The sequence below is a fragment of the Epinephelus fuscoguttatus genome, linkage group LG5 (genome assembly GCF_011397635.1).
Source record: "Epinephelus fuscoguttatus linkage group LG5, E.fuscoguttatus.final_Chr_v1".
NCBI classification, from domain to species: Eukaryota; Metazoa; Chordata; class Actinopteri; order Perciformes; family Serranidae; genus Epinephelus; species Epinephelus fuscoguttatus.
In genome coordinates this window covers 5258212-5284098 of record NC_064756.1, presented here as the reverse complement: position 1 = coordinate 5284098, position 25887 = coordinate 5258212, and the positions used below count along the sequence as shown (strand labels likewise).

Here is a 25887-nt window from a genome sequence, read left to right as displayed (position 1 = left end):
TATAGTGAGATACATGTAAAAATGTAAGAATGTAGTCACACAGATTTGTTTTTTTCATTGATATAAAAATTAATATAAAATACAGGCACATAGAAGGATATGGCAAATCTGGTTAGCCCTGATTGACCTGAAAAAAAAACAAGATATAGCATGTGTATGTAGCCTTTATAATGACTGTGATATGAGCTTAAAAGTAAAGGCAGTAAAAATACCCCAAAACACCTAGGACCCATAGGGTTAAATGTTGCTGTTGTCCCTGGCTTCATATGCATAGAGGAAAACTCCAAGAGCCTCTAGGCTAATTTTTACAATGTAAAATGCCATAGGCTTGTGCTAACTGTCCTAATTAAAAGTGTTCAACTGGACTAAGATAGTGTGGCATTTATTGTGGCGACAGGAAACATTAGTCCCTGATGTTGGTGCTGAATGCCTCAGTGAGCTGGTAGATACAGATCTGCAGGTGACAGGCTCAACACCTCCGACTCCTCAGCACAGAAACCAACTCATATTACTGAAAACTATCTGAGCGTGTGCAGCATGACATCAGCCCCTGGCTGGTTATTGACCAACTTTATTAAAACAATGTCAGGTTGTTTGGTTGCACTGTGAACAGACACACCAGCTGCTGAGCACTGTCTTTAATATTAAACTGCACTTACTGTAACCATAGTAACCATTAGCATTATCCTGCATTTCTTAAGATTTATCCTCACACTCCATTAGCAGGTCCTTCGGTGGGAGCCACTGTTCTACAGTTGTGGTCAGGCCACATTTCGCCCCAAAAAATGATGACGAAATGCTCATTGTTCACAGCGGGCACAGAGCATACTGTGTCAAAGTACCTGGACGTCTGCCACGATGCTTGAAGAGAGCAAACAGGAATGCAGGGCGGAGCCTGGGGTCATCAGAGAGGCCAGCAGGGTCATCCACATCATGTGTGTTTGTCTACAGCTGTTTATATGACTCTGTCACACAGACAGAACAGTGTCACATTTTACCCTTCACCTGTCTGTCAGTATGATGTGTGTGTTTGGATCAGTGTGTGTGTGTGTGTGTGTGGCGTGTCAAGGCCCTGGTTGGTGTGGTCCTTGGGGACAGGAAGCACACGGCCATGAGAGCACAAGTCCCTTATTTGTTTTTAGAAAGTGTGTGCCTACGCGTGCCTCTTGCTTGTATATCCTCAGGGAAGCACAAGTGAGTTCTGACATGCACACACACACACCAACACACACCAACCCACACACACACACACACACACGTCACACACACTCAATCTACTGGGCGGGTACTGGGAATGTCTGAGGCAGGATGCTAAGTCTAGGAGGAAACCCCGTTTAGACCAGCCCTGTGTGAGTGTGTGTGTGTGTGTGTGTGTGTGTGTGTGCCATGTTAAACTTGTGGACCATTAATTATCCAATAGGAGCTGAGGGGAAACAACAAGATGAAAAATAGTTCAGTGATTCCTAACCAGGAGTACTCGTATCTCATACGTCAGGATGTCAGTTCTGCATGTGCCAGGAGGAATGTTGAAAGATTGCAGAGTAGCTCAACTAATATGAACAACAATTAATGTTCACAAACCAGTAGCAACCAGTAGCAACCAGTGGGTTCCTCAGGTCAGGGTCATACACCACTCACTGGGCCCAGTTTTTAAAACTATAGAGTATTAAATATCAGTCAAAATGTTCAAAATATACAGGATATAAAGTATTTAAGGTACAAAAAGCGAAAACCAGTGCCTAACAGAGTAACACTATAAGTAAGATTTACTTAAAATGAACTAAAATGGTGGAAACATGTAGACTGATATTTAATGTTATATAGTGATATAACAACAAGAAGCAGCGCTGCAAATTATTTTGAGAAGATGACACTGCACTACATTGACAAGTGATCATGATATTGAAAAGTACTACTGTGCATGATGTTGTGAAAATATTGCACATTAAACTAAATAATTAAATAACTTTAAAATTAAATAGTTGAAGCTAAAAGTGATGACTACACAGCTGAAATATATGGCTAACTAAATGGTGATAGATCAAAGGTGGAAAAGCAAAAAGTAACCTGATGGTTAAACAGTTGAAAAGGTCAGCTGATAAACAGTTTAACAACATTACCTAAAAGTCATTGATAAATAGATGAAAAAGTTATCTAAAAGTAAATGATAAATACTTTAAAAAGTTAGCTTAAAGTAATTAATTAATATTTTTCTAAAATAATTAATAATTACTTTAAAAACTTAGATTAAAGCAATTCATAAATAGTTGAAAAAGTTATATAAAAATACTTGATAAATACTTTAAATAGTTACCTACAAGCAATTTATAAATACTTATATATATTTAAAAAAAATTAATAAATAGTTTAGTTAGCTTAAAGTAATTGATAAATGGTTGTAAAATTTTAAAAGTAAGTAACAGAGTTATTACCAAAAATATGTTATCTCAAAGTAATTTATAAATAGTTTTTAAAATTTCTTTAATAATAATTGATAAATAGTTAAATACATTAGCTTAAAGTAATTGATAAACAGTTGAAAAAAAGTTATCTAAAAATAATTGATAAATAGCTAAAAATGTAACAAGAAAGCTTTTTTAAAAACATAGTTAAGAGCAATTTATAGAAAGTTTCGTGGTCTAAAAATAATCGATAAAAAGTTTAAAAAGTTAGCTGAAAGTAACTGATAAATTGCCGAAAAAAGTTACCGAAAAAATAATTGATGAATACTTGAAAAGTAACAGATTTAAAAACATGATCTAAGAGTGATATATAAATAGTTTTTAAAAAGTTATTTAAAAAATAACTGATAAATAGTTGAAAAAAGTGATCCAAAAATAATTAATGATACCTAAAAAGTAACAGATAGGCTTAATACTTTTTATTTAATAGTTACTGAAAGGTACATTTTAAACAGTAAAAAAAAACAAAGTTAGCTTAAAGTAGCTAATGCCACAAACTTGTCTGAACCAACCAACCTTCGACCTTAAACCGGTTCAACTGAATGTAAAAAAAAAAAAATCCACATTTTATAAAGATCCACTTTTATAGAATCAACAGTGTCAGTTGAAATCCATTTTTAAATCAGTTCCCATGAAGACAGTGGGAACATGACGGGTGGCGTCGCTAACCGGCCACTTGAGTTCATCAGACCGGGCTGTGGGCGAAACGTATCCTACGTACGACAAAAAAGGTCAGAAACTGCTGAACTAGAACTCCTTGTTTTATTCACCAGCTAAGACTTCACACACAGAACGATGTCATAACTTTATACAAGATGACGCAGACGTGTTTACCACTCCCTGTGATCACACACACGTTTATCTTTCCATGCACACACACACACACACACACACACACACGGCAGTAAGACAAAAGACACATATCCTCTGCATGTGACATCCATCTCAGGCCGGGCCGAGCTCCATATCCTCCCCATGATCCCTCAACTCAAGAGGCAACATCCTCTGGCTGCAGCGAGGGGAAGCTGGCCTCACTGTGACTCTCCGCTCTGCAGCAGGTAACACCCCAACCCCAAACCTCAGAGCCAGAGCTGCAAACCTCCAAACACTGCTTCACGCTTCTCGGTGTGGGTGAAACTTGTCTGTCAGGTAAGATCTCTGATGTGAACTATGAGGTATTTCACTTCACATGTGCGTAGGACAGAGATATGATCTATACGTGTGTGTTTATGAAGGTCTATTTGCTCTCAGGCGTCTATGGGACGGTCTTCAAGGCATATCTTCTCTCTGCCTGACCTGAGGACTTGCTAACGGACCTGAGGAGAGAGGTGTGTTCGTTTTCTCTCGAGAAGAACAGACGGCACCAAACAAGTCGGACTCACTTTAAGAAAAGAGACGGTAAAACAGGAGAAACCAGCACGATGATGGAACTGAGGATCCAGCTGATCCCAACGGGGGAAATCATTCTTCCTCCGGGGAAGAACGGAGAGAACTACTGCCACGGCTGCAAGGTCAGTTCACACACTGTGTCCACGTCTGAGAGCTGATCTGGAGTCAGGTTTTTCCACTCGTCCTTCACTCTGATGGGTTTCAGTGGTGCTGACACAGCTGATGTTACAGGGTTCATCTCCCTCAGGGACGAGGCTGAGGAACATTTACATAATTTAAGAACTGTAAATTGCCTCAGAGTATAACTGTCTGTCATTTAAATTGCATTGATAAATCAGAACAGCTGTGTTTGGTAAATAAGTTTAAAGCCCCTCTGGCTCCGAGCTGAGCTCTCATGGTTAGTTATACATGTAAAAGTGGGCCACCTCTGTCGACTGCTACTGAAACAGAAGGAGATATAAACAGTTTTATTGACATGAAGAGGACGGGATTTATGCAAAGTCACAGTCAGTGCATCATAAATAGATTTGTTACAAACATCAGGAGAGTGAAGGAAGCTACTATGAATCATGGAAAACCTGGAAAAGTCATGGAATTTCACAATCCCATTATCCAAACCTTGAAAACTCATGGAATTTTGCTGATGTAATGACATTAATTGTTTCAGGACTCTTCCCAGAGATAATATTCCCTGTAATGTAACATAACGGTGAATGCATTTTCTGTAAGTTAGCCGTTGACATCACGTAGCTCTAATCTGCGTCAGCTTAGGGTTTCACGATATATTGTTTCAGCATCGACACTGTGATGCACAATAGTCTCACTGAAGGACGTGCAATGTCAAGAAAGACAAATTAACTCAGCTTATTTGATGCTTGATACAAATGTAAAACTTGCACAGTTCTCATTCTCCATGACTTATAGCGGCCAAGCCTTCTGCTTTTAGACGTTACGTGTATATGTGACGTAGTGTGGTGGTGTTTGTTATGGGAAGTGAGACTCTCCTGCATGTGTGTGTGGAGAAAAGTACCGTCCTTGAAAAGTCATGGAAAGGTTCAGCCCATTGTCATCCCGAAGTCGTCAAATACCACTGCTTTGTCAGTGATTGTGGCAGCAGACACCAACAGGCGCCAACCCAAAATGACTACAAAGAAACACAGAACTACCAATAAAGACATAAAATTACGAGGGCTGTCAGCGTTAACACGTTAACCACAATGCGATCAAAGTCCGATCATACTGCGTTTTTGTTTTTCATTCGCATTCATCACGTGCTGCCATTTCCCCCCACTGTAGTTTCTGCTTCCTGCTGCCACAGTGATGGAATATAAGACACCACTGCACTTTTTTAACGACTCATTTCACTTTAAAAAAAAAAAGTCCCAGAGGCTTCAGTTGACAAGTCAAAGTTAAATGCGCCTGCAGAGAAAAAAATATTTAGTGTCTCTGAGAGCTGCCTCTACTGTTGGTCAGTGAAGAAGAGTACGCTAGCCTTACCCTCAGCAGCAGGGCACGAAGTAAGACCGTGTCGTTTAGGCCACTGGTGGAAAGTAAGCAGAAGTCCGGAGGACGATCTTTGCTGTCGTGTGTTCAGCCTATTATCATTCCAAAGTTGGCTAACACCGTTGCTTTGTCAGTGGTTTTGGCGTCTCCGTGTCTGATATACCGCCAGGTGGTGTCAGTTTACATGGACGGATGGAGCCTATCGCAGTGTTGTGATACACAGTTGGTTGGCCAGACAGCACCTGTCACAACAGTATGATATGTGTACAAGAGGCGTCAGTTGCTGGATGGCACTTGTCGTGGTGGCATGATAAGCTGCTGGACGGTGTCTGTTTTAAACGCTGCCAGTGATTATGTAATATAAGGAGCTGGAAAGTCCCTATGGGGTGTCAGGGAGGGGTGGTGAAGGGCCCAAACAAACCCTGGACTTTCACCCAGGAGCCCGCTGTTCGCTTCCCGTATGAATGCAGAGCCAAACCATGATGTGTTCCTCTAAACCTAACCACATGCTTTGTTGACATCCCGTTGTTGTTTGCACATGGTGGAGCATTTAGCAGCTTAAGAGTCCAAATATTTCCAGAAGGAGTTAGTGGAGGATGAGGGTGGAGAATATTGTACTTATATTTGTTAGATGACCCATATTGGATGCTAATGTTGCTCCCTTGTTTGCTGGATGTGCAACTAGCCAACTGTTTGCTAATAAGGCGGCCATATAAATGTGAGAGGTGATAACATGTGTCAGTGTTTGTTTACAGATCAGTTGTTGTTGGTTTAATTAACAGATGCTCAACCACACACACACACACTCCACTTTACCCAAGCTACCTTCAAGGTGATTCCCATGGTACTGGTGTTGTCTGAAAGCTGTGAAAGGGGATTCTGGGAAATGTAGGAAATCACTAACTTAAATTTACTGGGTATAAGCAGTTCTACTCAGACAGTCGTATCATGTCTTGGTGGCTCTGAAGGGAGCTTTCTAAAGTGAGAATATAACCCTGATGATGTCACCATTATCCCAGCTCGGGAATGGAGACAACAAAATTATATATAACATATTATTAAACAGATTATTTTGTAACAGAAACCTGTGTGACATACTGGGGGCATCTGGTTTGAAAGCTTTAGCACTTTAGCCTCAGTGATGTTTCCACACAGGAATAAGACGTACGAAGAGACGTCCATCTTTAAAACATGTGACCTGTTAAATATGTGATGTTCCTGTCTCATGTAGGAGGGTGGTAATAAAGGCAGCTGCTGTCTCACAACTATAAATCCTGTATCTGAGGAATGAAGGGAGTGGGCCTGTCACAACCGATCCTCCCGTGGTATAAGGTACCATTTGGTACAGTAAAGCGTGGGCTGGCGCAGGATTAGGATGTATAGCAGGAGGAATGTGGCGGTTAATGCAGCGCGCTGTGCGCCGGTCAGTGATGACTGGGGAGGTGTGGAATGTACTGTAGCCTGGACGGGAGGAAACAACAAAGACATTCCTGTACACAGCTTCAGTTTTTCCCCGTCCAACATTCCTCCGAGGTCAAATCACCCCGCATCCGTGTGTGTGTGTGTATGTGTGTGTGTGTCAGGGTCATCAATTGTTTACTAAACTATGACCAAGACTCTATGATGAGCTTTGTTTGTCATTTGTATTATTTGTAGCCTTCGTACATAGACGGACTGCTGAAATGAGCTTATCAGGCACAGACCCAGGGGCCCAAAGTTTCAGGGTCCCCCGACATCACCTGCAAAATGTCACTCAAATTAACAGAAACCAACCAGTAAGAGACTCAAAGAGATACAGAGGAACTGCAAAGGAACTGCAAAGCAAACCACAAAAGACACAAATGACCTCAAAGAGACACAAAATGACCATGAAGAGACACACAATGATAAAAAAAAAAAGTAAAAAATAACCATAAGAGAAATAAAATGATGACAAAAAGACACAAAATTACCTCAAAGAAACAAAAAAATGACACAGACTTACCTAAAAAACAACACAAAATTGCCTCAAAGAGACACAAAATGACAACAAAAAGACATAACACTACCAATAAATACACAAAATTACCTCAAAGAAACACAAAACGAATAAAAACACACAAAATTACCAGGTCTGTCAGCGTTAACCCTTTAACCACAATACACTCCATCCTCTTGGACCACCTTAAGCATGTTGTTAGCAGTCAGGGACTGGCCCCACAGTGGTTTGTCTCCTTCCTACAAAACTCATCTGCCTCAGTTTCAATCGACGATGTGCCTTCTCTCAGGCCAGCACGGAGGTGCTGATGCATGCTTTTATCTCCTGTAGGGTAGATTATTGTAATGCCCTGCTCTCTGGTCTTCCCAAAAAGAGTATCTCAAATCTACAATCATTACAGAATTCAGCTGCACGAGTGCTGACGAGGACCAGAGGGCGGGAGCACATTACATCAGTTTTAAAATCGCTGCATTGGCTCCCTGTGCGCTTCAGGATCGATTTTAAGGTTCTTTTATGAGTTTTTAAATGTCTTAATGGTCTTGGGCCTTCTTATTTATCTGACCTGCTTTCACCATATCAACCCTCGCGGACCCTGAGGTCCTCCGGCACCGGCCTTTTAACCATACCACAAGTTAGGACTAAAACACACGGGGAGGCGGCATTTAATTATTCTGGCCCCCGATTGTGGAACAGCCTGCCAGAGAACCTCAGAGCTGCAGAGACTGCTGATGTTTTTAAAAAGAGGCTCAAGACTCATCTTTTTAATCAGGCTTTTAACTGATCTCTGTATTTATCTATTTTAAATTCCTCTTATAACCGATTTATCCATCTATTATCTATTTTTAATTTATTTTTTATATTCTTACCCTTCCTTTTTTTACGTTCTTATCTCATTTAACCTTTATCTTTTGTTATTTTAGTTAGCCTATAGGTTTTAGTTTTGATGCATTTTATGGCTCTGTTTTAGATCATTCTTACCTAGCTACTAACTCAATTTTATGAGCTAAATAGCTTTTTGTTGGGTGGGTGGGATGGGTTTTCTCTTTTCTTTTTGTTTTCTGTTTGGATCTTTGTTGTTTTTAACCTCTGTGAGGCACTTTGTGTTACAGTTGTATGAAAAGTGCCATATAAATAAAGTTGATTTGATTTGATTCTTCCTTTGCACCCATCTCCTGTGGCGCACCACAAGGCTCCATATCAGGCCCCATGTTATTTTCCTTGTATATGCTTCTCTTGGGGTCTGCTTTTAGGAGGAGTAATATCTCTTACCATTTTTACGCAGACAACACTCAGGTTTATCTCCTGCTCAAACCTTGCAGTGTCACAATGGCCTCTTAAATTGCATCAAGTATGTAAAATCCTGGATGGCAAAAGGCTTTCTTCAACTTAACCAGGATAAAACAGAGGTTTTAATCTTTGGCCTAGCTGTCAAGTCTGCTTCCACGATCAGTGCCCTCGGGTCTCTGTTATTAAACGTAAAATCACATGTGAAAAACATGTGGTGTGTTCTTTGATGCTGGTTTAAAATTTGCTAAACAAATCAAAGGTCACTCGCAAAATTAAAACCTTTCCTGTCCGTCAAAGATTTGAGATTTTAGCCCAACGCTTTTATTTCCTCTCGTTAGACTGTTGCAGTTCCCTCTGTGTAGGAATCAGTCAGTCAGCCCTATCCCGCCTGCAGCTTGTTCAAAATGCAGCAGCAGGACTTGTCACTGGTACCAGGAGGAGAGACCATATCACCCCAGTACTGGCCTCTCCTCACTGGTAACCAGTGAAGTACAGAATTGATTTTAAAATTCCATACCGTCTTATATTGATCTGATTCTCAGGGACAATGACTGTTGTGATTACGTGGAGTTCACCTGACCAGTTTAGCCTCCAAAGAGATGGATGACAAACTCTGTTGGATCTGCTCTCTGCATTATATAAAGGAAATCTTAAAGTCAGGAAAGTTCTGGAGTTAAAACTAAAAATAACGCGAGCATGGCTAAGTTTGGCAGCGTCAGTGTTTCCTGGTTGTGGTTCAGCGGAGGTGGAGTTTGGAGAGTGAAGGGGCCGGTGTGGAGGTTGAGGGGGGGTCAGTGTCACGACCGGCCTTTCCGTCCAGTACAGCCTGTCTGTCTAACATTGCCTTGTCAACAGGATATAACCTGTGTGTGTGTGTGTGTGTGTGTGTGTTAGAGCGTGTGTGTGTCAGAGCACGCCATTGCCAGGCTGGATCGATCACTCCCCCCTCTGGCAGTGCGGCCATATTACAGCACAGTGACACTGACAGCCAACTGACCAGCTGGTCGAGGTCACCTTCTCATGGGCAGGGCACATGTTACATAACTCTGCGGTGAGATCTGAGATGACACAGAGAGGAGCTGCTGTGGAGTGATTTTTCTTTTTTATTTCATCTTTATCAAGTTGTATGCAGCACGCTGACCTCCTAAACTTTATTATGTGAAGGACTCTGTAACAGATACACACTCCCAGGGCTGCAGGTGCTGCTGTGGACACTGAGGTCATGACACAGGGAACACAGGGAACACAGGGAACATGTCGCCCTTAATACTTAGAACGTGCATTTGTCCTCCCAGGTGACGTTGTCAGGTCGGGGCGTCTGAGGCTTTAGCTCTGAATGTTTTATTAATGCCCCAGGATCTAAAGATATAGGCTATAAATATATTTCAACAATAAGAAAAGCCCTAATTCATAATATATTTTTTAAAAGCCCAACATGGAATAATCTGTCATTTCATTTATGTAAACTGCAGTTATACATCATCATTTACAAGTTGATTATATTTTGTATTATTAATCTGAGTCTTCAAAGTAACAACAGCAGAAATATAAATGTAGTGGAGTGAAACAATATTTGTCTCTGACATGTAGAGGAGTATAACGCAGCATTAAATGAAGATACAGAAGTACAAGTACCTTAAAAATTCTCAAAATTTCAGTTGCAAAGTTCTACTCAGTACTAACAACTAATATTTTTAATAGGGGTGGGAATCACTGGAGGATCCACGATATTATCACAGCACAATATGTTGTGATATGCTGAGTATTGCGACAAAATATACTGTGATTTATCAACTTTTTATAAACTGTAAATTACGTTCCCAAAGGAAAACTTGTTTTATGTAACAAGATAAAGTTTCCAGTCTGTTCATCTCACCTCAGCAGCAGCAAACTGTACCTACTGGACTGAAAAAGCAATTGATTATATTATTCTAGCAGGCTACCTACAGTTTAATTTCTGTTTGTAATATTAATAATATATACAATAAAGAATCGATACTTGGCACTGTGTGATGATACGATACTGCCACACAAATATATGACGAGACAATTGTCACCTCACTCTCAGTAACAGCTTACCAGCTCTGAGCCATAGTAGCTTGGCTCGTTATTAGCTGGTAACTAGCTTCTCGCGGTCTGGACCACTCTGCAGAAGGAAGCATGGCGAGGCGTTCAGGTGCTGATCACCAACAATGGCTTTATTGCAGTCTTCACCACAAAGAAACAAACATGGCCGTCTCATGAGGTTTAACAGCCCTGAGCTCATCTAGTCACTGAATTCTGCTGCTAACATCACTGTTTGCCTCCTGCTGTCTTCACCATGACACCCAGAGAAAGCTGCTTCCCTCCGCATACTTGTCACACCCTCACAGGTTACCCACAAGGCCACCAACCTTAAAGGAGAAAAAGGGTGAGCAGGTAACAGACCCCTAATTTTTAACATCACAATTCATAATCCTTGATGTCCTCAGATTGTAGAAACGCCCCTGGTCCCTGGAAGTTAGACATTTCCACCATAAATTCATGCAGAAATTAAAAATGGATGCATAAAATAGAGAGCAAGAAATTAAGTGTTTGATGCTCAGAACGCCACCTTTTGTACACGTCCCCCCAACGCTGTATTGCAGTAGCTCCCAGAGGTTCAGCTGGGTGTTTCGCACTGCTATAAAAACCCTTCGCCTCTCTGAAATGTTTTCATTTTAAATTCTAGGGCAGGGTCAGCAAACTTTTGGATTTGGTGTCCATAGCTCGCCTCGCTCGGGAGATTCAAGACTATCCACCGCTGCTGAGGTTCATTTAGACGTGACCTCAGGTCGTAGATTTTTTTGAATTCTGTGTATAGGCTACACATTTTTTACAATAAGACAGTGTAAGAATTTTAGAATAATTATTATTACGTAAGGTATTTTATTCTAATTTTTAATTATTTTTTTAAGTCACAGGGAGCTAATGGAGACAGTGTGAGGAGCTGCATGTAGCTCTGGAGCTGCAGGTTGCCTTCCCCTGTTCTCGGGAGTGAAAATGATAGTGAGAGTGAAACAGTTTGTCAGCCTGGGACTGGGGACACCTCACAAAATTCCCCTTGGACTCCCTGGAGGTTACTCCATTACTGCTTTAGACATTTAATTAATAAAATATAATATAATCACCCTGGTGTCTCAGTCTTGCCCTGAGGGAGGAGACTGTCTCAGCTGCTGTGGGGAGGAGCTCTGCTCAGTCTGCAGACTCAAGGTGCAGTGACATCCTTACAGACAGCAGAGGGTACGAGAACTCTTTGAAACTGATCTCAGCAGCTGTGAGAGCAGTTTGATGCAGTTTGATTACACCACTGTGGTTTAATGTGCAGCTGAATTACACTGCATGGAGGAGAAAGATTAATTTAGCGCCAAACTCTGCACAAAAATGTGGTTGTTAAGTTGATATCTGACATGTGTGCACACTTTGCGTGTATCACACAGCAGCAGCAGCCAGATTATAAAGTTTTATGTTTGATTTTTTTTTTAATTTTTTTTTTGTTAAACCAGTGGAAATTATTTCTGCAGGTTTAATCAAAGTCTGTGACTGATGATGAGATGTGCTGCAGATGATGCAGAGCAAACAATGACGACACGGTGCATGCCTCGTCTAAAATAAACCCTATCAGTTATGCACGAGCGGTGGGCTGGGTTTTTGGTGAACTTCCTGGTAGTTCAGGGCTGAGCTGCCCTGCACTGACAGAAAAGGAAGAAGGGGGAAATTACCACACCACTCCCAGTGGGGGTGCAGGGGAACGACTGAACCACACACTGTCTGTATCTTACCTCACTTTAACACCATTATAAATGAGCCTCAGCTCTGGTATATGCTCGTGTGTGTGTGCGTGTGAGGAGGTGAAGCCCTGTGCTGAGGCTGCAGTCTGTGAGAAACCACAGTTGGACTGGAGCCCACAGTGGGAGCGCTGGTCTGTGCTGGGAGTGGTGGGAGGGTCCGGAGGAACCCGGCAGCACTGTGCGCTACCTACACACACACTCACACACACACTAGTCACTAACTGACGGACTGACCGGGCTCACACACTCTCAGCGGAGGGACTGAACCAAATATCTGGACCATAAGAGGACACACCACCTCACTGACTTTGACTCGGCTCATTTAAGGTACGTTATTTTAGCACTAACACACAGTTACTGCGTCCTTTGCGTTACTTTCACTGTCACTGTAACCGTAACGGCTACACTTCATTTCCCTAACAGTTACTTAAAATGGCAGAGGGGTTGTATCAGTTACGTTTGTGACATTTTGGAAAGTTTCCGCAGAGTAATTTGTGACATTGCAGCATGCTTGAGTGAGTGGGCAGACAGCCCTGATGCGTGCCATATGGGGGGAAAACGCTGCGCCGAATTCCATTAGAAAAAGCGTCAATTTAACATTACACCGACTTTCGGCTACTTACACACTCGGGTAAACATACTTTAATACTTACATCAACTCAGTGAGAGCTGCTGATCAGTTCGGCATGTGTTTAACATGCTAATTCTTTACTATTTTGATAATATTTAAGCGTTTATACTCGACCTGTCTACGGCTACTCCATATCCGCCATTGCCAGAATGTTGTATTGTGGTGCGATTGAAGTTTGGTGATCTAACCAATCGAATTGCAGACGTTGCAAAGTTTCTTTAAACACCGGGTTGTGTGTTTTATATGTAAACAGTTGTTGCTAGCTGTTACTATTCTTAACGTGTGTTCCGTTATGGTTGTCGTTGACCCCAGATTTCAGCTGTATGTTGAATGAAACGGTGCAGCTGTAAGCTCATGTGAGTTTGACTCTTCACAGGCAGGGTTGTGAACTTTCAGCCACGTACTGATTTGGCCTGCAGCCTACAACTTGAAATCCTTCAGGTTGGGGTTGTCTTTTTATAGACGCCAGACAGACACAGATTAAGACAGGTAACTAAAGTCATGTCACACCTGTGAGCACGGAGCTGCTGTGAAGTCACTACATGTGTCAGGAGGGAGGGTTGTTTCTAACTGCAACACAAGCCATAATCAGAGGTGTTGTGGACAATGAGTGGTTGGTTACTGTCTTTGTTGTATGGATATCAACCATGGACATGTTGATCTGTATTTTGTTCCTGCAAATATCTTTCAGCTGTCGGGTGAGAAAGTGCATGTCCACCTGGTAATGTGTGTTTGCTCATGATGTAAACCAGTGATACTCAACTCAAGGCTCGTAGGCCAAATCTGGCCCCCGATAAGGTGCCAGGTGTCCTCCCAACTAGGAGTAGGTGATATGGCCCTAAAATAATATCACAAAATATATATATGGACCTTTATGCTCTGCCATTTCTCCTCTAATCACCACACTGTAAACTGTGACAGGCTGTTATGATACCACAACTATCACACATTCACATATGTGGTTTTTTGTCGTGCTGCGGGCGTCATGTAGGTTTACATTACCAAAGGTTTATGACACAATCACTTGCACCGACTCCCGAGACGCTGTGCTGCTGCCAGAGGAGCCGCTGACTGAGTTCCCTCTGAGCGTAAGTCACTAGAAGAGTCTGAGAAGTCCGGGGCTGTATCACAATCGGAATTTTTCTGACTGAAATCATGCTAAATTGGATCTCTCATAGTGGGACTAACACACCCAGATAATATGTTTGGGAGTTCCTCCTGCATTTATACAGTCAGTCAAACCCAAGCTGGCCGAGGCGCTCTGAGCATGCTCCACATTTTCAGCTGCAGGCTTTGCCCCAGAAGTCGAGTAGCGTTAAATGCGTAACAGAAGAAGAAGCTGGGAACGACATGGAGAAATCTACATCCAGAGCAGTGACGTTTTGGACGGACAAGGAGACACAGTTCACGCTGTGTCAGCTGAAAGAGTTAAATATTTTAAAATACATAGCTAACTTGTTTGTCGATCGTTTGGTCTGTGACGGAAGGTAGCATATCTCGCACCTATCGTAGAGGAGTGGGACACACTTCAGTCAATAAATGGATTCCCCTCCTGTGCTTGTATACTGGGACAAGGACAGTAGTCCAATTAAATGGCCTAGCCGAGCTGTAATCGTAGACAACAACTCTTATCTAAGGACTGAAAAGATCCTTGTTGGATGCTCTAACTGAAAATATTGACATGAAAATATAATATTTATACGCAGATGTGGGTTTGGTTGTTGAAATTATTTTAACACCGCTGTTTACATTGGTTCTCAGCATTGGAGAAACACTCTGTCTCCTAGTTGGACTTCTTGAAATCTGTTCATCTTCACTCTGATAATTAGTAAAACAGAAGTGACCCACCCAGCAGGGAGGAAAAGACAAAATAACCCGTATTGTTCGTTAGGATTTTTGAAACCAAAACCAAAAAGGAGAAGTGTGAAGGAATAAACCCGATAGGACAGCCTATCCCACAGGGGTCAAACTGCTTAGAGTAGCTGCCCTGTTGCTTGAAGGTCACATAGAGATCAGGACCTCCCAGGGTCCCCTGGCTGCCTGCAGCTGCTGCTGAGGTGACTGTCACTCTGCTGTAAGTTTGATGGAAGCTCCTTTAAATGACAGCTTGTTATTGGAGATGATTGGCTTTGAAGGCAGAGTAGAAAAGACAGCATCGGCCGGCACAGAGTTTTTATGTTAACCTCTGATGTATAGGGTTCGCACGGTCATGGAAAACCTGGAAAAGGCATGGAAGATTTTTGTTATTTGTAATGAAATTAATTGTTATAGTCCCGAGGATAATATTCCATGTAATGTGACATATGGCAAATTTATTTTCTGGCCTGCAGTTGCAGCAGACACAGTGAAATGCAGTGAAGTGAAAGGGTCCTTGAAAAGTCATGGAAAAGTTTCAAATCTTGTCCATGAATATGTGTGGGGAACCCTGAATTTAACTGTCTAATTTAAGAGTGGTGGCTATTCAAAGGCAGTGCAGCGATCAGATGTTTCAGTAGCCTGCACCGTTCTCCAACTCGGCACACGACACACATCAATGTGCTGCTGTCAATACATTTTTCCAAAGCAGTTCCCCCTGTCGTATGCTCCCGGGTGAGATGTAGTTTCCATCGGAGTGATGTGGCGCAGATGGTTTAAGGCCGGCTTCTCCCTCAGCGCTTTGCTTCAGGCTTTTTATAATCTCGCTGGGCTGGGTCTTTGGTCGTATTCCTGGTTCGTGGCTGTGACAGAGCTGTGGTGAGAGTGGTGCTGGGTATTTTGGAGTCAGAATGAGCTTTCCCTCCAAATGTCAACCTGCTTCTGCGTGGTTAGGCATTTTCCCTTTGGCACTGTATACTTATGTAAGCAAAGACGCATGGTGTGTGGAGTAGTTGAGTTTGTATGTATGCGGATTCCTTAACTTTCCAATTCCATATTTCAAGGAGGATCTAGTGAGATAGTAAAATATAATGAAATCAAATGGGGATCCCAAGAACCTTCTCATTGACCTACTATGAGAACCACCAAGTTCTGTTTTGGCGGATGTAGGACCTGCTGTTGACAGGGTGAAGGTTTCCCCAGTCATATAGTTTCTCAGTGACATGTGTTGTGGATCCTGGGTGGAACCCATAGGATACACCTGACTGCTTGGCCGTTAGCCATACCTTCACCATCACCTCTACTACAGGAAACACTCTCACGCTCACATATGCACTCACACAGACTTGAACTGTGTTATAGGAAATGCTCAGGGGGATTTATTGACACTTTAATGACCTTGTGGACATCAACAAAGGGCATGGCCGTCAGGCTGGAGGAAGTTTACACCACACACAAATGAGAGAAATGGGCAAAACACTCTTGTCATTACCGATGAGGGATCATGACCTTGTAACTGCACATATGTAGTCCTGCTGTTTGATTGAGCGGCCTGCATTAGGGGTTTGGATTTAGACATACATGTAACTTTTTGAAATATAAAGTTTTGCTTTAAATGGCAATACTGAGAGCTAAAGCTTAGCTCTATCTTGAGTTTGCACTTGAAAAACAATAGAAGTCAATGGAATAGCTAATCATTTTAGCAAATACACTTAGTGACATAACCATGAGAGTGTGCGCCCTCAGCCAGCTGATTGAATTGGAAGCGGCATAAAGACAGGCTTCCCAGTTTAAAGGGATAATTCAGATTTTTTGAAGCGGGGTTGTATGGGGTACCTATCCATAGACAGTATATTACACACAGTAGATGTCAGTCAGCACGCCCCCAGTTTAGAGAAGCAGGCTGGAGTCTGACATGGAAGCAGTGTACTGCTGTGGAGGGTGTTTTAGCCACCTAAATAAATTACTATCAATTAATTGTACGCAAAAGTGAGAATATTTTCTCAGTTTTATCTTTATGTCAGGCAGTGATTTCCAACGGGAAAATGAAGCTGTTATATCGCTCTCTTCAAAGCCAGACTCCATTGAGAAAAACAGTGATTTAACACTGCTGAACACAGGAGCTGCTGGTCTACCTCTGCTTCGATCAGTTAGTTAGTTTGTGTTATTGTGTGACTTTGGCGTTTAAAAGGGTTAGTTCTGATTCACCAGAGTCACACAATAACACAAACTTAACTACCTGATTTAAGCAGCAGTAGACCAGCAGCTCCTGTGTTCAGCGTGTTAAAATTACTGTTTTTCTCAATGGAGTCTGGCTTTGAGGAGGGCATACTGTAGATTTTTAGTTAATTGATGAGTTTCTTCTGGCTTCATCGATAAATACAATTGTGTATCATCCGCATAACAATGGAAATTTACAGAGTGATTTCTAATGACGTTACCTAAAGGAAGCATATATAGAGTGAATAGGATTGGTCCGAGCACAGAACCTTGTGGAACTCCAAAACAAACTTTAGTACGTAAGGATGATTCATCGTGAGCACGAACAAACTGAAAATGATCAGATAAATAAGATTTAAACCAGCTTAGTGCAACTGCAATTGAAATGGACTCATTGCACTGAAAATACTCTCAATATAGCATACACTTGAGGCGCCCAGTAGATCAGTGGGTAGAGTGGGTCTTGTGTACAAAGGCAATGTCTTGGCTGCAGGTTTGATTCCAACCTGTTGAACTTTGCTGCATGTCATCCCCCTCTAACTCTCCCCATTCATGCTTAAAACTGTCCTATCAAATAAAGGCAAAAGCCAGAAAAATAACCTTTAAAAATGTATTTATAGAGCACATACTTGAAGTGATAATGAGTTTTTAAGTAGGACTTTGTTAAGGTCTAAAAAATGCATGTTGTTGCTGACCCGTCCACAGCAGGAGATTACTGAGCTGCTATGTCTGATGCCTGCCTGCTTTTCAAAGTGGGGGCGTCTTGACTAACACCTACTGTAATACACCGTCTATTGATAAGTACCCCATACAACCCCACTTCAAAAAATCCAAACTATCCCATTAACTTTCTCGAAGCCAACTAAAATCTAACTTACACAACTCCATGTTTAAGTTCAGTCATGGGACATCCAGCTGTTCCCTGTCGTACCCATTACACCAGACATGCCTAGTTTAAATTGCGGCATCTGCGACTACAGTTTGAACCCAAGCATGAAGATACGGTCAGAGCTTTGGACATGTTGCTCTGATAACATTAAGCACAGATATCACAGTAGACTAAGCCTGGAATAATAGCGCTGATAAGGGTGTAGTGCAAGAACAGTTTGCAGTTCAAAGTGGATTCATGGCCTCTGGACTCATTTCTTAAGACGTGAAGAGTCGGGTCAGTGTGGGTTATCGGGAGCAGAATCAGATTTGATGTCTCAGGCTGATGATAGTGTACATCTTCAAATTTGTTGTCATGCCCTGGATTGTTTTACAGGGTGGTAAAGGTTAGGGATGGGTATGAGTACTCGTTTGGACGTCAGTATTCTCTCAAGGTATGGAGTACTTGCCGCTGCCCGTCCCACATGAACATTATTGTTATATATTTTTAAAATATCTTAGATAGTAATCAGTTTACTGTTTTTATATTTCAATTGAAATGGACTCATTGCGACTACGTGTTGCTACAGTATTTATCCAAGTGCTCGGAAAGTTATTTAAAATGCCCATCTCTAGTAAAGGTACTGATAAAAAATGTCAAATTAAATTTATGAAGAAAGCTTAGAGGCGGGTGAAATAATGGTCAAGAGCAAGAGAGACTGAATTTATTCTTCCCCTCCATCTTTTTCTAGACTGGTTGTCAGACAGCTCAGCTACAGTTCCAGCCTCTGAAACTGAACACTTTGCCTAAATTTGGCTCCATATCAGCTTCTTAGCCATTCGCTGTATGTAATACAGTTCTTCCCCCTGGTCAGAGCTGTATGACACAAACAGGCTGATATCTGGCGTGAGTCGGTAATGGTGATGGTATGTGTTGTTGGTGGTTGTTAAGATGACTACTGTTGATAGAGACTGTGAGTGTATGGACAGTTGAGTCAGACTTGAAGATGGGAATGTGTTGGAGACACTGGACTGGAATGACTATTGATCTCAGCTTTGTCAGGCAGACAGCAGGAGACACAGATACAGATATATGATGAGACATTTTGCATTAGAGCGTGTATTGTCATTTGAGCTCATGCTTGTCTTGCAGAGATGTAGTGGAGGTTTTTAATAACTCAGATGAGCTCACTTATCTTTTTGTTTTGGAGCTCACAGTCGTTTAAAGCGAATAATCACCATCACATACTCTGTGAATTCATCACCAAATTGCACATTTACTCCAAAGCTCCACTGGACAACTTTAAACCTTGGCTGCTGTGAATGTCACTGAGAGGTCAATGTTTGAGAACAGTTTGTACTTAAAGAAGAACTACGCCCACTTTCAGAATTCATACATGTTATTCCTATGGTCAAAGACAGTCCAAAAATACAACAAAGCCTGAACAACTGTCTCCCAAACCAAACACTACAGTGCTAAAACAGTTTGTGATGTCATAGGGTATAAAGTCTGGAGCTGCTCGATAGACAATGAATTGGGAAAGATGTTGTAGATGACACTGACAGCACCCAACTAATAACTGATTGCTTATGAAATATTATGGATTTAAACAAAGACAAAAGATGAATGAAAAAATATGCTATGCAGTTATCACTGGAAGAGAAAGAAATGAAAGCAAGTTCAAGCATGAAAGAAGAGAGATGAATGACTGATGCGTGCATTTGAAAAGTCTGTTGTCTTAGTGGTAAAAGTACTTGAACTCTCTCCATCGCTTTCACTTCAACAGAAATTTCAGGTGTGTGCGCTCAAGTGTGTGCGTTTGAAAGCGGGATTTATACATCTGTGTCATGCAAATGACATGGTTAATTGCACCACCCTAGAGATGTAACCGCATGTCATGGCAACGCAGACCTCCTGTCTAATTCTGTAAGCTGAAACCATTTAATTTACATTTAATTTCACAGATAAGAAACAATAAATTGTGAAGACAATAAAGCCTCCACAAAAAACATTTTAAGTCTTGTGTGTGATTTATCCTGGCCTTTTATGAATAGAGAAACATTTAGCTATCCACTAGGCTAATTTATACAATGTAAAATGCCACAGGCTTGTGCTAATAACGTTAGCATGTTGTATTTGTTTGGAAAACAGGTTTAGTATAAGACAGTTGTTTTGTCAGTGAACCTTGTGAGTTGTAATGGAGCCGAATTTTGTAACGTTACCTTTGTTAAATGTTGCTGTTGTCCCTGGCTTCATATGAGCAGAGGAAAACTCTGCTAGCACTACGCTAGTTTATACAATGTAAAATGCAGTAGGCTTCTGCTAATAACGTTAGCATGTTGTATTTGTTTGGAAAACGTGTTTAGTATAAGACAGTTCTTTTGTCAGTGAACCTTGTGAGCTGTAATGGAGCCGAATTTTGTAACGTTACCTTTGTTAAATGTTGCTGTTGTCCCTGGCTTCATATGAGTAGCGGAAAACTCTGCTAGTTGCTAGGCTAGTTTATACAATGTAAAATGCCATAGGCTTCTGCTAATAACGTTAGCATGTTGTATTTGTGGGGAAAATGTGTCCAGATAAAGACAAGTGTTTGTCTGTGAATGCTGCGAGTTATAGTGAAGCTGATTTGTGTACGTGTGTTTGAAACTGTCACTATGAAGTCGTGTTTACTGTGAGTTTCACACGTGTTTTGAATCAAGCTTTCAATCACTTCATAGAAACCCCTCTGCCAACTGGCGTTTTGGAGGTGTAACTGCAGAGCAGCACAGACACAACACTGCACAAGTATAAATGCTTACAGTGACGTAGGCTGGGTTGTAGAGCAGGCACATAACTAGCAGCCTTAAGTAATATAAATGTCGTTTTAAGTCGCTGAACGAAGTGTTCTAGTGGCATTATTGACATTTTTCATGCTGGGGTACTATGTCAGGTACATTTAAATTATTCAGTTATAGACTGTACCTTTTATTTGGGTTATTCAGGGTTAATGGCCTCTCAAGTAGTGAGCATTCCTGTCTTTACTGTTGCAGCACCACTTTGCAGAAGAATTTAGCCTGGTGCAGAATGTGTTGGGCATTACGCAGAAACACTTAATGTGGAGTGGAAGTAATGAGCGTATGTGTCTGGCAGTGATTCAGACGAAGTGTTACCTGTGTGTTGATGACTCACAGTCTTAGAGGGTGTGTATGTACAGTGTGTGTGTGCCTGGTTAGTTTGAGCCTGCTGCTGTGGGCATCTGCTTTAGCCTTTCCATGTGATTTTTTTTATTTTTTCCCCACATCCCAATGCTAGCACAGTGGTAGAGTGAGCCCCGCCCTGCTGGGAATAAACGTTATGAGTGACTGAGCCCTGCTTCCCCTCAGTATTACAGCCTTGACTGCTGTGGGACTAGAAACCACCCTGGAAATGACTCACAATCCACGCCAGCTTCACTGCCATTTTTGTACATGCAGCGTGCCTGCAGGAGCTGGGAAGTCCTCAAATGACTTGAAGATGAATTATTATGACAAGGGCTACAAAATATATCATCATAGTTTTAGATTTCTTTCACTTAAAGTATCTTTGATTTGACTCAACAGTTAAGGGCATAGGAATTTAACATACTGTTTTCTCTGTTAATCCAGATCCTCAAAAATCAGTGAAACACAAATACAGTGCGTTGGTCATACAAGGTATCCTTGCACACACACTCTTAACACTTCGTATAATACCTAACTAATTAGCGCCCCAAGATTTGAGCTTTTAATATTGCGTACTTAACATCAAGTTACATCGTTTAGATTTAGGTTAGTAAAGTTACGTAGCTTAGTTTAGGAAGAAAACATGGTTGGGCATCGTCATGTTATGCACTTTACATAAAGTTATTAAACATAATATACTTAACATAAAGTAATGTAGGTTAGGTTAAGGTAAATAAAGTTACAAAGGTTAGGTTTAGGAAAAGAAATATGGTTGGGCATAATCAAGATACATACTTAAAGTCAAGTTACATACCTAATGTAAAGTTACATACACGTGATGTACTTAACATCAAGTTACATAGGTTAGGTGTCGGAAAAGGAACATGGTTTGGCGTTGTCATGTTTTGTACTTAACATGAAGTTACATAATTAATGTAAATTTACGTACTTCACGAAATGTACTTAACGTAAAGTTCCATATGTTAGGTTTAAGTATTGAAACATGATTGGACGTCATCTCGTCTTGTACTTAACATAAAATTACATACTTAACGTAAAGTTACGTATCTCACGTAATGTACTTAACGTAAAGTTATGTAGGTTAGGTCTAGGCAAGCAAATTTAAGTAGTTTAGGTAAGAAAAAGAAACATGCTTGGCCATTGTCACGTTACACACTTAACATAAACTTACATACTTAACATAAAGTTTCGTACTTAATGTAACGTACTCAACAGAAATATATGTAGGTTAGGTCTAGGAAAAGAAACATGGTCGGGCCTTGTCACATTTTGTACTCAATATAAAGTTACATACTTTATGTAAAGTGAAGTACTTCATGTACGGTACTTCATGTAGGTTAAGGCAAGTTAAGTTACGTAGGTTAGGTTTAGGAAAAGAAACATTCTTAAGCATCAGTTACATAGTTAACATGAAGTTGCGTACTCAGTGTAACATACTTAACATATATTTACGTAGGTTAGGTTTAGGAAAGTGAAGGTACGTAGATTTAGGAAAAGAAACATGGTTGAGCATTGTCACATTTTGTACTTAACATAAAGTTACATACTTAATGTAACGTTATGTGCTCAACGTAAAATTATGTAGGTTAGGTTTCGGAAAAGAAACATGCACCCATTCTGGTGCACTACTTTTCGTAGATATACATACAAACGGTGGATGAGAACAGCCTGATTCATACAAAAGATTTAACCAACATAATCGAGATATTCTACAGGAACTCATTTTTGGTAGTTTTTCAGTGCCGACTGCACATGTTTGTTAATGTATTAAAAGAACACTTGAAAGACTGTTAGGGTTAGGGTTGGGTCTTTTGCCTTCGTCCCTCAGTCTAGTCTGACAGGATGAAGTTGGTGTCGGCTGAGGTCAGAACTGCTCATTCATGTTTACTTACCGCAGTGCTGACTTGCCCACTTCCTAATCCTGTTCCATCCCATACTCTCACACACACACAGTCACCTGCACACCTTCACTCAGATTAACTAGATAATACAAGATAATTGGTAATCCACTTTCATCTGCTGCTGCACATCTTCAGGCCAGAAGGAGACGAGCTCTGTGTTCGGTTTAACATGCGTGCCTAGATCTCAGGGTCCGTCACGGGGATGTTCTGTTGAATAACATTCTGCATATTTGACCAGACTCATTTTCCAGAAACCTACTGAATGTTACTCGAGCTCTTAACCCCGTGTTAGTTACAACAATAATCCATGTACAATAATAGACTGATGTTTATTTGAATACCTGTTAATGTATTGTATTCCAGCCTCGCCTCCCACACATGGAGAAGGTAGGTGGTCTCAGACATGAAAACCACTCTCCTTGTTCCCTTAGTGTGCAAGGTGAACAGTGTGTTTATCAATCCAGAATAAACCTATGACACCATTAAATGTACCTCTAGTGAGCAAAAAATTTGAACCACCTTCAGTTTTGGAGTTATACTCGTTTGTGACGTGCCTGCATTCACCTGTTAAAGGGATAGTTTTGAATTTTTTGAAGTGGCGTCAAAAGACCCGAACTATCCCTTTAAGCGCATTGTGTGCTTTGTACACTCAGTATGCGCGTCATCATCCCCTCTCCATCTCCATCCATCCTTATAATCATGACAAACTGACCTAATCCCTGTGGATCCTGTACTACACCAGCTATAACTGTTATTATGTCAGCTCCTCTCCTGTATACCTGTGATTTTCCAGCTGCTTCCTACCTATACAGCCGTGCTGAGACACACCCAGCCGCTCTGTTTGCTGTGACATGACACCAAAGGCAAATCTCAGTTTGTTGAAACAAGGGTAAATACGGCGTGTTAGAGTTTGAGTGTGTTTGTGTTGGATTGGTGTGAGACTCTGGAGCACACTGGAACATTTTAAGGCCACTCCCACTCTTCTCATTCCTCTCCTCAACCCCCCCAACCCCAGTTAAAGATAAGATAAACTGTAGTTTTACTATTTTTAGCTAACTCCATATCTTGTTGGAGTTAGATGTGTTCAGATTGAGAAGTGAGAGGAAACTAGAGGTGGTGATAATGAGGCATATTTGTATCCAGAGAAACTGGATTCTGGTGACTGTGAAAGACATGGGAAAGGAAAAGTTGGACTATAATAAAAAGAATAAAATGAGCTTAATGGCTTCACTTAAATTCCACTCAAGCACATTTTATTTTCTTCTGTGGGTGACAAACTTTTCTTATCAGGAGAGTTCCTGCCAGAGCAGTTTTGACTAAACCTTTGTGATGTTTCATGCACGTTTTACTTACTTTACTATATTTTGAACTTGTCAGGCTGATATCTTTAAATTGTTAGAATGTATATGAGGACTTTTATAATTGCAATTGTTCATACATGTTTACCTACACATATTCTACATGTTTAGAAACATTCACTCCACAAGGTGGTAGTGAAATTAATTTGTACGTGTTTGCGAAATAAGCAGTGCTTAAGGCCCAGACACACCAACCAAACTTTGTAAAACTAGCAGTGATGAAGGCCCCGCTGCGCTGCCTGACATTGCTGTATCCCGGTCAAACAGTTGCATATGAACACATCGCAAAGACTACAGCCAACAGCCAACCAGCAGGCACATTCACATGATTGCCACACCGGCAGATGCCGATAGCCTGTAATCGTCACTCAAAAAGGGAAACAGTAAGTCCGTCTTGATGCTAGTTAGCCAGTTAGCGCATTAATAACACAATCCAGTGTTGATAGAACAGAGCGTATTTACCATACCACCAGTGAACAATAACATAAGCATCAGGAAACGTTTCTGCTAAAGAGCTCAGTGGCTACAGAAAAATTATTTTATCTTTTGTAATAAGCTTGTTTTGGTCTCACTCCCTCTTGAATTAGCTCATTGTTTACTTTCCTCACTTTAATTTCTCTTCTCGAGTGCTGAGCTGAACTGCCAGTCAGAGGGATTTCACTTACCAATGGGCTCCACAGGTGCCAGCAGTGATTCAGAATAGTGAATTGGCAGAAAAAACCCAGACTAGTGCCAACAAAGGCCAATGCACAGTTGCTCTCACAAGCCCCAACTTTGGCTTGATGTGTCAGGGCCTCAAGACACTGGTAAGCTGGCAACGTGCTAGCTGTACTTCGTCACAGTTCAGCACAATTTACCTCCCCTTGGCATTTTGTTGTTTGGACTGAACACTATTTCACTCAATAAAAAATGTATTACAGGGAGGAAAAGGCTCTCTGAGCCAGCTAACTGTCAGTCTAAAAGCTTGTTAGCTTAGTTGCTAATGGGACATTGTTCATGAAAGCCATTTTCTCATATGAACTCCAGACAATATCCAGAGAATTAGGTCCAGACATCTCGCTGATCAAAACGTGCAAGTATCATAAATGTTTGCCACAGAGCTTATTCTTTGCAATAATTCTTTGTCCAATGTTAAAATACCGAAGGCTTTTTGATGAGAGAACTGGGCCACGCTAACTTCCGTGTTGACCCACAGAAAAACACCATCCCTCGAGCATTCTATACTCCATTTGGTTAAGGCGAGTGTGGAGCGTGCAGGAGGCAGGACATGACAATATCACATGATAGAAACATTAACAAAGCACCAAATGGCTCGCTGTAAATTCTCCGGACAGTTACGGACTCTATTCATACATGGGCTCAAGTGGACATTACACACTCTTTGTTCTAAGGAGCTGGCAGGGTAAAGTCTGTTTAATGTCCGATCC

The 25887-nt window shown here is 41.2% G+C and overlaps 1 protein-coding gene across 9 annotated transcripts in view; it reads left to right on the top strand.

Moving 5' to 3' along the window:
* Positions 1-3411: 3411 nt before the first annotated feature.
* The window catches only part of LOC125889148 (unconventional myosin-Ic-like), a 213794-nt gene continuing 191318 nt past the window's right edge, over positions 3412-25887 (top strand). For 2 of the 9 annotated variants that reach the window (XM_049576893.1, XM_049576895.1), the window contains exons 1-2: positions 3413-3611; positions 3714-3973. In XM_049576893.1, coding sequence (XP_049432850.1) covers positions 3884-3973 — 90 coding nt within the window. In that variant the 5' untranslated portion in view covers positions 3413-3611; positions 3714-3883. Of the gene's footprint in view, positions 3612-3697; positions 3974-12502; positions 12756-25887 lie in introns of those variants that run through there. The other 7 variants (XM_049576897.1, XM_049576896.1, XM_049576892.1 and 4 more) reach the window with 6 other exon arrangements.